Here is a 14,154-nt window from a genome sequence, read left to right as displayed (position 1 = left end):
AGGGAGAGGAGAAACAGGGAGAGGAGAAACAGGGAGAGGAGAAACAGGGAGAGGAGAAACAGGGAGAAAGAGAAGTCAGGGCTGGAAAGAAGAGGTTACAGGAAATAGTAAGAGGATAAAACATGAAATACAAAAGTAGAAGAAATAGCAAAGTAGGATAAAAAAACCTCAGGACCCCTGTAGAATAGGGACATCAGTAGTATAGGGAACCCAGTGACCCCCAAAAACATAACTGTTGGTTGAGTCCACACCCAGAGTATGACATCAGCAAACCGCTCCAGTGAATGGACGTCCACGATATGGGGAATATAACCCTGCTGTCTTCAATATGTTAGCATCCAGCCCCATCCTACTTCCTTGGGATAGCCAGCAGTAAATCCTCATTCTACAGCAGTATGGCCTATATAAACACGGATGGGCGTGTGGCCTCATGAGCCACGATTAGAGAGAGAGGGTAGAGAGAGAGGGTAGAGAGAGAGGGTAGAGAGAGAGGGTAGAGAGAGAGGGTAGAGAGAGAGGGTAGAGAGAGAGGGTAGAGAGAGNAGAGAGGGTAGAGAGAGAGGGTAGAGAGAGAGGGTAGAGAGAGAGGGTAGAGAGAGAGGGTAGAGAGAGAGGGTAGAGAGAGAGGGTAGAGAGAGCTGGCAGGCTTCACACTCAATGAGGTGTTCTAACTCGGCTGCCAAGTGACAAGTCTTCTAAACAAGACTTGTTTTCCCCCCCAGAGATCTGTGTGTTTCATAACTACACTGGAAAGAGCCATTTCTTTCTACTGTACTATGGGGAGATTACATGTAATGTGTGTACTGTAGACATATCCTAATATTCCTGTACATGTGGTTTCAGTTATAGCAGACAAAAAAACGGTATTTTTTCCCCAAAGTCCTTTCTACCTCAGCATGACGCTGAACAGCCAACAAGCTTTGCCGTCAACATAATCTTAACTACACTTTACAAATTAGGTTCATTTAAACCTTTAAAATTACCCACAATGAGAATACTTTTGTCTCAACATCAACAGAGTTAAATATATATCTGTCGAATTCCAATCTATGGCCCCCGCAGATCGAACGCACCTTCCAATCTATGGCCCCCCCCCCCAGAATAGAACGCACCAGTCCAAGCTTATTGGCCCCCCCCCCAGATAGAAAAACACCATTCCAATCTATGCCCCCCCCAGATAGACACGCACACCATTCCAATCTATGGCCCCCCCCCCCCCAGGATAGAACGCACCAATTCCAATCTAGGCCCCCCCAGATGACTGAACTGCGGGAGCCTTCCGATCTATGGGGCCCCCCCGAATCAAGCAATTCGAATGTGCGTATCTATGGCCCCCCCCAGATCGAACCGCACCATTCCAATCTCACCTGGCCCCCCCCCCCATGATAAAACGCACCATTCCAATCCTATTGCCCCCCCCCAGATAGAACGCAACCATTCCAATCTATGCCCCCCCCAGATAGAAACGACCACCATTCCATCTAATGAGCCCCCCCCCAGATAGGAACGCAACCAGCAGCCCCCCCCTATTAACCACCTCCAATCTATGCCCCCCCCCCAGATGAATCGCCCATTCCAATCTATGGCCCCCCCCAGATAGAAACCCACCATTCACAATCTATGGCCCCCCCCCCCCAGATCGAAACCCATTCCAAATCGTATGCCCCCCAGATAGAACGCACCATTCATCTATGGCCCCCACCCCCCCCAGATGACGCACCATTCCAATCTATGCCCCCGCCCCAGATCGACACGCACCCCATTCCAAATCTATGGCCCCCCCAATAAGCCTTCATGGCCCAGTAAGAACCGCACCATTCCAATCTATGCCCCTCCCCCAGATCGAACGCCCCATTCCAATCTATGGCCCCCCCCAGATAGAAAACCCCATTCCAATCTATGGCCCCCCCCAGATAGAAAACCCGATTCCAATCTATGCCCCCCCCAGAAGACGGCACCATTCCAATCTATGGCCCCCCCCCCCCCAGATAGGAACGCAACCATTCCAATCTATTGGCCCCCCCCCCCCCCAGATAGAACGCACCATTTCCCAATCTATGGCCCCCCCCCCCCAGATAGAACGACCATTCCAATCTATGCCCCCCCCCCCCCAGATTAGAACGCAACCCATTCCAATCTAGGCCCCCCCCCAGATAGAACGCACCATTCCAATCTATCCCCCCCCCAGATAGAACGCACCATTCCAATCTATGGCCCCCCCCAGATAGAACGCACCATTCCAATTCTATGGCCCCCCCAGATAAACGCCACCATTCCAATCTTGCCCCCCCCCCAGGATTAGAACGCACCATTTCCAATCTATGGCCCCCAATTAAACGCACCATTCCAATTTATAGCCCCCCCAGATAGAACGCACCATTCCAATCTATGGCGCCCCCCTCAGCTAGAACGCGACCATTCCAATCATTATGGCCACCCCCCAGATAGAACGCCACCATTTCCAATCTATGGCCCCCCCCAGATAGAAACGCACCATTCCGAATCTATGGCCCCCCCCAGATAGAACGCACCATTCGCAATCTATGGCCCCCCAGATTAAACGCCACCATTCCAATCTGGATGGCCCCCCCCAGAAGAACGCTACCATTTCAGAAACGTTTTGCCAAATTACATCCCATCGTACTCATTCATACCTGAATCTAACGCTCTTCACAGGGTTCTAACAAGACAATCGAGGTCTCTTGTAGAGGGTGTTATAGAGGGTCGCGTAAGAGAGGCCGGGTGGATGTAGAGAGGGTCGGGTAGAGGGCCGGGTGATGTAGAGAGGGGCCGCTGAAGAGTATGTAGAGAGAGTGGCCCGGTGGATGTAAGAGGGGCGTGGAGAGAGAGGGCCAGGCTGTGATGTAGATGAAGTAGGGTACCTGGGGTGGTATGTTAAGAGAGGGTCGAGTGGATTCAGATGCCCTGGGTTGAACTGTATAGAGAGAGGTTGCGGTGTGAGATGTAAGAGGCACGGGGGGGTATGTGAAGGGGGGACGGTTTTAGAGAGGGGACCGGGTGGATGTAAGAGGAAGGGCCGGGTGATGTAGAGAGGGGCCGGGGTGGATGTAGAGAGGGGCCGGGTGGAAATGTAGGAGAGGTCCGGGGATGTAGAAGGAGCCGGCGTGAATGTAGAGAGGGGCCCTGGTGAATGTAGAGAAGGGGCACCGGTGGATTTAGAGAGGCGTCGGGTGGATGTAGAAGAGTGCGGGCCGGTGTGATGTAGTGAGGAGGCCGGGTGGATGTGCTAGGAGGCCAGGTGATGTAGAGGGGGCCTGGGTGGATTGTAGAGAGGGGCCGGGGGATATGTAGAAAGGGGCGGTGGATGTAAGAGGGCGGCCGGTGGATGTAGAGAGGGCCGGGTTGGGATTGTAGCAAGAGGGGCCGGGGATGTAGAAGGCCCGTGTAGAGAGGGCCGCGGTGTGGATGTAAGAGAGGGGCCGGGTGGATTGTTAGAGAGAGGCCGGTGGATGTAGAGAGGGCGGTGATGTAGAGAGGGGGGCCGGTGATGTAGAGAGGCCGGGTGGATGTAGAGAGGGGCCGGGTGGATGTAGGAGGGGCCGGGTGGATGTAGAGGGGGGCGGGTGTGGAATGCTGAGAGGGGCCGGGTGGTGTGATAGAGGGGGGCCGGATGTAAGAGGGGAGGAGAGGCCGGGTGGATGTAGAGAGGGGCCGGGTGCTAAAGTAGAGAGGGGCCGGGTGGCCTGGAGAGAGGGCCGGTGGCTGTAGAGAGGGCCGGGGCTGTACGAGAGGGTCCGGGCTGTGTAGAGAGGGCCGGGGGCTGCGTAGAGAGGGGCCGGTGGCTGTTAGAAGGCGGCCGGGTGGATGTAGAATGAGGCCGGGTGGATGTAGAGAGGGCCGGGTGGATGTAGAGAGGGGCCGGGTGATGTAGAGAGGGGCCGGGTGGATGGTAGAGAGGGGCCGGTGGATGTCGAGAGTCGGAGAGGGGCCGCGGGTGATGTAGAAGGGGGCCGGGTGGATGGTAGAGAGGGGCCGTGTTGGATTGTACAGAGAGGGGCCGGGTGGATGTAGAGAGGGCCGGGTGGATGTAGAGAGGGGCCGGGTTGGATGTAGGAGAGGGGCCGGGGGAGGAGGGGTCGAGGTAGAGAGGGGCCGGGATGTTAGAGAGGGCCGGGTGGATGTAGAGAGGGCCGCCGTGGATGGTAGAGAGGGCCGGGTGATGTAGAGAGGGGCCGGTGGATGAGAGGCGGGTGAAGTAGAGGGGCCGGTGGATGTAAGAAGGGGCCGGTGGGATGTTAGAGAGGGGCCGGGTGTAAGCCGGGATGTAGAGAGGGCCCGGAGTGGATGTAGAGAGGGGCCGGGTGGATGTAGAGAGGGGCCGGGTGGATGTTAGAAGAGGGGCGGTGAAGTAGAGAGGGGCCGGGTGGATGTAGAGAGGGCCCGGGTGGATGTGAGCCGGAGTAGGAGGGCCGGGTGGATGTAGAGAGGGGCCGGTGGATGTAGAGAGGGTCCGGGCGTGGATGTAGAGAGGGGCCGGGTGATGTAGAGAGGGCCTGGTGGAAGGCCGGTGGATGTAGAGAGGGGCCGGGTGGATGTAGGAGAGGCGCCGGTGAGTGGAGTAAGGGCGGGGGATGTAGAGGGGGCCGGGTGTGATGAGAGGGGCCGGTGGATGTAGGAGGGCCGGGCGATGTAAGAGAGGGCCGGTGGATGTAGAGAGGGGCCGGGGATGGAGGGCCGGGTGATGTAGAGAGGGGCCGGGAGTAAGGGCCGTTGGATGTAGAGAGGGGCCGGGTGGATGTAGAGAGGGGCCGGGTTGGATGTAGAGAGGGGTCGGTGACCATGTAAAGAGAGGGCGCGGGGATGGAGAGGGGCGGATGTAGAGAGGGCGGGTGATGTAGAGAGGGCCGGGTGGATGAGAGAGGGGCCGGTGGATGTTAGGAGAGGGGCGGTGGATGTAGAGAGGGCCGGGTGGATGTAGAGAAGGGGCCGTGTGGATATAGAGAGGGCCGGGTGGATGTAGAGAGGGGCGGTGGATGTAGAGAGGGGCCGGTGATGTAGAGAGGGGCCGGCGGGATGTAGAGGGGGCCGGGTGGATGTAAGAGGGGCCGGGTGGGATGTAGAGAGGGGCCGGGTGGATGTAGAGCAGGGCCGGGTGATGTAGAGAGGGCCGGGTGGATGTAGAGAGGGGCCGGTTGGATGTAGAAGGCCGGGTGGATGTACGAGAGGGGCCGGGTGATTAGAGGGCCGGGTGGAGTAGAGAGGGCCGGAGTGGATGTAGAGAGGGGCGTGGATTGTAGAGAGGGCCGGCGTGGATGTAGAGAGGGGCCGGTGGATGTAGAGGGGCCGTGTGGATGTAGAGAGGGCCGGGTGTGGATGGTAGAGGGGCCGGTGATGTTAGAGGGGGCCGCGCGTGGATGTAGAGGGGGGCCGCGTGATGTAGAGGGCCGGGTGGATGTAGAGGGGCCGGGTGGATGTAGGAAGGGGGCCGGGTTGGATGTAGAGGGGCCGGTGATGTACGAGGGGGGCCGGTGGATGTAAGAGGGGGCCGGCGTGGATGCTTAGGAGGGCCGGGTGGCATGTAGAGAGGGCCGGAGTGGATGTAGAGAGGGGCCGGTGGATGTAGAAGGGCCGGTGTGGATGTAGAGAGGGGGCCGGGTGGATGGTAGAGGGGCCGTGGTGTAGAGAGGGGCCGGGTGATGTAGAAGGGGGCCGGGTGATGTAAGAGGGGGCCGGGTGGATGTAGAGAGGGGCCGGGTGATTAGAAGAGGCGCCGGGTGGATGTAGAGAAGGGCCGGTGGATGTAGAGAGGGCGGGTGGAGTAGAGGGGGGACGGGTGGATGTAGAGAAGGCCGCGGTGATGTAGAGAGGTCGTATAGAGGAGCTGGGGAATGTATAGAGGTCGTTATAGAGGAGGGGGCCGTTGAATGTAGAGAGGGGCTGGGTGAATGTAGAGAGGGGCGTATAGAGTATGTTATATATACAGGTTGGTAATATATTCTATAGGTGTCCTTACCTGGTATCTTGAGGTTGAGGTCACAGACACTGCCGACGGTGGCTATGGACGCAGCCTTCTGTCTCCTGGTGATGCTCTCTCTGATACGGCCCTCACCTGTCACCTTCACTGTGAACGGGCTGCCTGTGGCGACGAACGCACACAGCAGGGACAAGGGTCACTATCACTTCATTTTATAAGAAATTAATCAAATGAACATTATACCATTTTTAAAATTAGATCACTGACAATTCACAACTACAAGCTCTGCTGCAACACCAGAGGGGTATCTTAGTTACATCTTCACATTRCAGCTCTGGCTTCAACCGTACGACGACGGTGGATATTGCTCGTGCGCCATGTTGCACGTGGCTAGTCGAACGCCGAACGCTTCATTGAGACAACGCTGAAACATCAATCCATGGGCTAGTCTGAGCCACATTTACATTTGAGCCCAAATCAAGAAAAGAAGTTGTCACAAATTCAGAAAGCTGTGGTACAACAGGCTTTTAGAAGTACCAGGATGTGGACCAGGCAGTAATCTAGTATTTAACTCCACTACCACAGCATTGTTGAATACTTGGTTCTAATAGGTTCAAAGGGCATTCTAGAAATACAGGTGTGCCAAGCTTGTAGCGTCATACCCAAGAAGACTCAACGCTGTATTCGCTGCCAAAGGTTCTTCAACAAAGTACTGAATACTTATGTAAATGTAGTTTTATTTTTAATAAAATAAGCAAACATTTCTAAAAACCTGTTTTTGCTTTGTCATTATGGGGAATTGTGTGTAGATTGATGAGAATTGAAGGCATTTAGCTCATCTGGTAGGCTCGTGTTACTGGGCAGCTTGCGGCTGGGTTTCCCTTTGTAATCCGTGATAGATGTGGCCGGGCTTGCAAACTAACAAGAGTCAGAGCCGGCGTAGTAGGATTAAATCTTAGTCCTGTATTGACTCTTTGCCTGTTTGATGACTCGGACGTCGTAGTGGGATTTCTTATAAGCATCCGGATTAGAGTACCGCTCCTTGAAAGCGGCAGCTCTAGCRTTTAGCTCAGTGCGGATGTTGACTGTAATCCACTAGGAGCGCCGCCTGTGGATGAGCGTTTTCTCTTTTACTTTTGGCCGTATACAGCTGGTTGAGTGCAGTCTTATGGACAGCATCAGTTTGTGGTGGTAAATAGTACGGTCTAGCCCCCCCATTGAGTTAGCCTGCCCCGGAGAAGGATTCCTTGCCATAGAAACGGACCTGGCTAAAAAGGTTAAGCCACATTCCTATGACCAGCTTTTCCCCCCGAGTTGAACTCCAAGTTACCTCCCTAACTCCTCAAACCTGATTGGTAGGATACCCCTCATTGACACGGATCATTTTGGTATAAAGGAGTGTCTGGTACAATAACGAAGCTGTACATAGACTCTCACCTGGCACGTGTTGGTCAGCGAAACGTACGGAGACGATGTAGGAGCCTGGTTCTGATGGGCAGTAGGAGACAACACACGTCCCATCCTCCATGTCCTGGGTCTGGATGTCCACCTTACTGGGCCCCTCAACAGATAGGGCCAGACCCCCGTAACCTGGGTGACGACAGAGTAGACAACAGTCAGACCCTTGTAGCCCAGGGGACAACAATACCAGTCAGACAATTCTGGGAGTGAGACTGAGCAATGAGGCGTTGCCAAGTGGCGCAGCGGTCTAAGGCACTTGTTAGGTGAGAATTATCTGTTAATTGAATGATTAGAATATTCCACCCTGAAACATATAATTGTATGGAATTGATTAGAATGTATAAAATCATAATCAATAAATGTGTAGTCTAGTCAGGATTAGGGTAAAGACAACATGTCTTTATGGTATTATAAACACAGACTGTCTGAGCTCGGTGCCGACCTGACTAGAGATTAGGGAGAGAACGGTGAGTACGTCTGAAGGACAAGGTCAATAATCTCTGGCGGCTGGGTAGTGAGACAGTGTGTCCGTCTGTTTGTATGTGTGTGTGTGTGCGTGGGCGTGAGAAGTCAGTATAAAATGAATTGTTTTGTATTCCTGACTCTAGAATGTTCTCTGAATAAACTGTACTAACCTTTTGTGTAAGCTGAGTCTTTGACTAATTATTATTATACCCATGGTCTTACAAACCTCGGGGATTGGTCAGAGCTATTGATTGATTGTTATTATCATTGGGATTGGAAATTCTCTTATCAGCACTGCATCTCAATGCTTGAGGCGTCACTACAGACCATGGTTCGATTCCAGGCTGTATCACAACCCGGCCGTGATTGGGAGTCCCATAGGACAGCGCACAATTGGCCCAGCGACGTCCAGATTAAGCCGGTGTAGGCTGTCATTGTAAATAAGAATTTGTTCTGACTTGCCTAATTAAATAAAAGGTTAAAATATATATATTTTTAAATGCATTCAGCAGTCATGTCAGTTGTCAAATGTTAAAGAAACCCTTGGGCCCATTATATGACTAAATCAAATGATGCTTTTTAACAAACCAAACAAACCAAACCAAGCCACATAGCCTTCATATTATACAGCCAACGAAAAGACTAACTTAGTAACAGAATCACATTTCAGGTTTCCAGAAAGAATAGGTTTGGTTTGCCGTAATAGTGTTAAAGGTTAAAAAAATAACCACATTACATTCATTCTCTTCCTGTATATCTGAAGTTCTGTTCCATACCCAGTCTGATTGGAGGCCGCACCATTCTACCCAATCACAACGACTGTGTCCCAAACGGCAGCCTACGTAGTGCACTACTTTTAACCAGGGCCAATAGGGTTCCATTCGGGACACAGACACCACAACATCCTAGGCCCTACCTAAATCACACTGTAGATGTTTTGGCTGAAATGTATTCTCTCACTTACGTTATCTACCGGAAGCTGAGACACCCCCAGACACCATGTGTTAAGTGTGTGTTAAGTGTGTGTGAAGGTGTGAGAATCAATAACGGGGAACATAAGCGCTGTGGTACGGCTCCCAACTGAACGAGACAAGAACGAGCCGTGGTAACCGTGTGTGTGTGTGTGTGTGTGTGTGTGTGTGAGCGCTAACAGCTAGCCACCCACGTCATGTCATCGCCAGGCTATGAGGTCTTAAATCTCTAATGTATAGGAGTCCATAGGCCAGCTAATAGTTTAAACATAGTATGTGCTACGTAACCATCCCTTTAAAAGCTCTGCTACAATAATCCCCTTTTAAACTGTCGCAAAGCCGTCGACGCTTACCCGGAACCAAGAACTCGTCAGGCTCGGGGCAACTCACACACCAGGGCCGCCAGGGTTGATTCTCTTAGAATATGCCAGCGCCCTGGCGGAACTCAGAAACTAGTAGGACTCTTCGGGGAACATCAGAAACCTGGCCGCCTTGGTAGGAAACTCAGATAACCACTTGTCCTTCTTGGTGGAAGTCCTCAGAAACCAGTGCTCTTCGTCGGGAACTCAGCGAACACCACAGGTCCCGGGGACTCAGACATCCCAGGTTCCTTCGTTGTGGAAACTCTTAGAAACACCTGTTTTAGTGGCCTTCCGGGGAACTCAGGGAAACGGCAGGCCCGGGGAACTCCAGAAACCTGGCCGGGGAACTAGTAAACCTATGCGCCGGGGAACTCAGAAACCAGGAGCTCTCGGGAGAACTCTTCAGTAAACCTTTCAGTGCGCTCTTTTTTCGGGTAATCTTCAGAAACCAGTGTCCCGGGGCAACTCAAACTCAGGCCCGGCGGACACTCAGAACCAGGCCCGGGGGACACTCAGAAAACTAGACACGTGAGGTTAAAGTGTTGAAATGGCATGCAGTCTGTTATGAAGGACACTAATTCCACAAATCAACCCCATAAGGCCTCTTAAAGCCACCATTTCAATAGAAGACTAATTACTTTAGGTGGTGGGGGGGTGGTAAGAGTCCCTGGGTGACCCTGGGCCGTTGTAATACTAGAACCAGCTATATCTACAAGAACTCGCCTGCTTCTCGGTGTGTTCACCACAAAGTCGGACATGTCGAAGGTGTGTCCCTCGACCAGCCCTGTCCGTACACCTTGCCCACCTTGGAGGCGTCGCCGATCTCGGATTGCACAACCATGATTGTGATGGGCTGTTGGGAAATGGAGCCATTCCTTCTTGATGCTCACCGACGTGCTCCCCACCTCCCTCGGGATGAAGGAAATACCTGGGGAGATGGGACAAGAGGGACAGAGGACGGAAGGAGGAGAGGACGAAAAGAGGGGGAGGAAGGTAGATGGGAAGAGAGGAAGGGAGAGAGAGACAGAAGAGGGAGGACGGGGAGATGGGGGAAAAAACCAGAGAGAGGGGCGCAGGGAGAGAGAGAACAGAAAAGAGGGGAGGAGGGTAGATGGAACAGAGGAGGGAGAGGAGAGAGACAGAAAAGAAGGGTGGAGGGACGGTCGTAGATGGACAGAGAGAGGCAGGAGGAGAGACAGAAAAGAGGGAGGAAGGGTAGATGGGGTTAGAGGCTCTGCTAAACCTACTGTTCAATCACACAGATACAGGTATTCACATTTATTCATCGGTCACACAAAATCCATACCAGTGCAGTCACCTGTAAGTAACCCTATTCATACATAGTATTCCCATTACATCACCGTCTCCAAACTCATTTGACAAAACCAATTGTTAATTCCCAAGAAAACTCCCCACCCGATTCAGTCCGTAGTTGAATCATCTTGAATAACAATTGGTTGGTTAAACACAACGCATTCACCGATGCCTTCAGTCGCTGAATCACTAAACGGTACAGCAACGCGTTCACGAACCAGGCCTTCAGTCAGTTGAACCAGTGGGGTACAGACCTAAGCCGTAACCCACCTTGTGTGTGAAAATGCAATTAAAGTATAGGAGAGCTACAGTCACAATCGCGCCGCGATCAGGTTATTCACCCATTTTTTTTTTTTACCATTGCAGAATAATAATCAATATTGTACAAGTTATTTAAAGCTCTTTCCAGGACAAAGACTACTCTGTCACAGAGGGAGCAACCCTACTTAACCAAGATGGATGTTTGTTGGTCTTACACCGACGTGGTTGTCGGTCTGGGGTCAGGTCTTACCGACGTGGTTGTCGGTCTGGGGTCAGGTCTTACCGACGTGGTTGTTGGTCTGGGGTCAGGTCTTACCGATGTGGTTGTTGGGTTGTCTCTTGAGCAGACAGGGTTCGTCGCGGCCAGAGGGGGCCTTGATGCTGGCGGTAAGTAGAGACAGGTCAGTTTCTGTAATGTCCAGGGAGAAGTCCGCTGCAGAGCCCAGCTTCAACTGGGAACAACGTTTCTCCTCTGCAAAGAGACACAGACGGGGTTTAGTGAGTTAGAGGCAGTCACATTGACCATTTAGGATGAGAGATGTAGAGAAACAGACTTTTCAGTTCAGGCATGGGTCTTCTCAAAGAGCTATAGTTCAGCAGGGTTTTGTTCCAGCCTAGTACTAACACACCCAACTTACCTCTTAATTTTTACAAACCAACTGTACTAATAGTTATCCAGACAAACTATGATCAGGAAGTAGTGTTGAACGGGAGAGACAAAATGTATTACAATTGAATTTGAATGAACTGAATAATGAGGATAAAGATAGAGGATAAAGATAAATAATGATCTGGTGTCATTGGTCGAGAGTCTGGCAGGGAATGGAGTGGTGTCATTGGTCGAGAGTCTGGCAGGGAATGGAGTGAAAGTGCACTGTAAGGACACAACAACGCTGTGGGCCAGGTGGAAATGGTTTAGCAGCCGCTCCAATAAATTAGAATAGCATAAGAAGCAATCCACTCGACGGGCTCTCAGCAGGACAGACTCGTGATGAGTGTAGGGACTTCAAAACCTATTAAATGGATGTTTGTGAGGCATGTCACTTCGCCCATCTCTTTGCGTAGTCCACCACATGCAGTTATCTAACCCCATCTGGATGGATCCATAATGATTTACTAGGGGAATAAATATCACTGAATGACAGGAAATATTGGAATAACGTAGGCTAATGAAGGAAACAAAATTGTTTCTTCCTGAAACTCCCAAAAGTCATCCCAATTGTTACGATAGGATTTGAAGCAATAGCCGACCCAACGTGTGGTCAACTATTTCAGCCCTGTTTCACACTGCTCTGAGACAAGCATGGGGACTGGTCTTGATAAATCAGATTGACATTGTTCACTGAATRTCCATTTGGGTTTTGGTTAGACTACAATTAGGGTGTGGAAATGTTAGGATCATTTTGCTCTTCGCTCAGTAACCTCGGCCTACTCCCGACCGGTCACGTTGTACTGCGCCATCTTTTCCTAACGGAAACCCMGAGGCCTACATAGGCTGCAGTAAAATGCATTTTCCTTTTTCTTGGAATACAAACACCATAATATGAATCAATTTAATTAAGATAGAGCACAACAAATAAAATAATAACTCAAAACAAATTAGAATCAATCCCATTATAGTCTGTTCTAACAAAAATAGTTTTTAAAGTCAAAAACAGTCAAACGCATTCGTGAATTAACGGCTTTAACCGACAAGTTGCGATTTATMCATCGTTTAATTATTCAAGGCTCCCTTTGTTTTTGTTTCGTTTTAAAACTGAAATACTTGAATGTTTTTTAAAGACATGGATGACATACTGTATATTGAAGTAGGCCAGTATGCCAATAAGTAAGTTCTGCTACAAACAGCTACAGTAAACAGGACTGTTAAACCTACAGCTCCATGTCATTTAAATAACTTCTCAGACGCCCTCTGGTGGTCAAACGAGGATTAACAGCAACAATGACTCACAGTAAAATACTATGATGTCATGCACTCCAACGTGCCATACCGCAGCATAACACAACCACTGGTTCACCATGTGCTTTTCTCTCCGAGTGTGTGTGAGTGTGTGTGTGTGAGTGTGAGTGTGAGTGTGTGTGTGTTTAGTCTTTTCATTTCAGCACACCGGTATGTTGTAATACGGTTAGGAGAGAGAGAGGGAGAGAGAGAATGTGTTACCGGTGATCCTAGCGGTGTGTGTGTGTCTCTTACCGGTGATCCTAGCGTTGAAGGGGCTGCCAGCGATGTGCTTGTCGTTGTATCTGACCAGTATATGGTAGTCTCCAGGCAGAACAGGCAGGTAGGTCACTGTGCAGGTACCATCTTTGTTATCCAAACAGGTGATATCTGCCTTGGACGGACCCTCGATGGCCAGGTCCAACCCTCCTGGAGACACAGTCAGAAACAGTCAACGGGGGTAAGATGGTCCCTCCACTAACACTTCATAAGGACCTTCCAGACAGCCATGGCAACGGGGGTAAGATGGTCCCTCCACTAACACTTCGTTCATAAGGACCTTCAGACAGCCATGGCAACGGGGGTAGAGATGGCGTGCTCCATAACACTTCATAAGCGACGCTTCCGACAGCCATGGCCAACGGGGGGTAAGATGGTCGCCTCACTTAACCTTCATAAGGACCTTCCAGACAGCCATGGCAAACGGGGGTAAGATGGTCCCTCCACTACACACTTCATAAGGAGCTTCCAGGACAGCCATGGCAGCGGGGGGGTGAAATGGTCCGCCTCCACTAACAACTGTCATAAGGACGTTCGACAGCCATGGCAAAGGGGTAAGATGGTCCTCCACTAACACTTCATAAGGACTTGCCAGACAGCCCATGGCCAACGGGGTAAGAAATGGTCCCTTCACTAACACTTCATACAGGACCTTTCGAGCATGCCATGGCACGGGGGTAAGATGGTCGCCTCCACTAACTACTCATAAGGACGCTTCCAAGAGCAGCTGGCAACAGGGGGTAGATGGTCTCACTAACCACTTCAATAAGGACCGTTCGACAGCATGGCAACGGGGGTAAGATGGGTACTTACACTAACACTTCATAAGGACGGTTCCAGACAGTGGGTCCAGGCAACGGGGGTAGATGGTCCCTGCATAACACTGTTCATAGGACTTTCCAGAGCCATGGCAACGGGGGTAAGAGTATGGTCCCTGCCCACTGAACACTTCATAAAGGATTCGAAGCCATGGCAATCGGGGCAGGGGTTCGGGTGTAGATGGTCCTCCAGCGTAACATTGGAACACACTTAAAAAAGGATCGCTGCCGCCGCTTTCCAAGAATGAGGCCATGGCGACCAGACTAGTCATGATTTACCAATAAGATCTGTTCAGCCTGGTGCACCCCTGGCTTGGGGTGGGTGGGTTGGTGGAGAAAGTGTGTGATC

At 51.4% G+C, this 14,154-nt stretch overlaps 1 protein-coding gene across 1 annotated transcript in view; it reads right to left on the bottom strand.

The window, feature by feature from the left end:
- The window catches only part of LOC112072697 (filamin-B-like), a 131,531-nt gene that overhangs the window by 15,091 nt on the left and 102,286 nt on the right, over positions 1-14,154 (bottom strand). Inside the window, 7 exon segments of the mRNA XM_070439893.1 lie at positions 5,975-6,097; positions 7,373-7,525; positions 9,895-9,981; positions 9,984-10,068; positions 10,070-10,122; positions 11,086-11,241; positions 12,964-13,137. Coding sequence (XP_070295994.1) covers positions 5,975-6,097; positions 7,373-7,525; positions 9,895-9,981; positions 9,984-10,068; positions 10,070-10,122; positions 11,086-11,241; positions 12,964-13,137 — 831 coding nt within the window.

The sequence above is a fragment of the Salvelinus sp. IW2-2015 genome, unplaced genomic scaffold, assembly GCF_002910315.2.
Source record: "Salvelinus sp. IW2-2015 unplaced genomic scaffold, ASM291031v2 Un_scaffold2005, whole genome shotgun sequence".
NCBI lineage: Eukaryota > Metazoa > Chordata > Actinopteri > Salmoniformes > Salmonidae > Salvelinus > Salvelinus sp. IW2-2015.
This window is presented reverse-complemented; position numbering and strand designations above follow the sequence as displayed.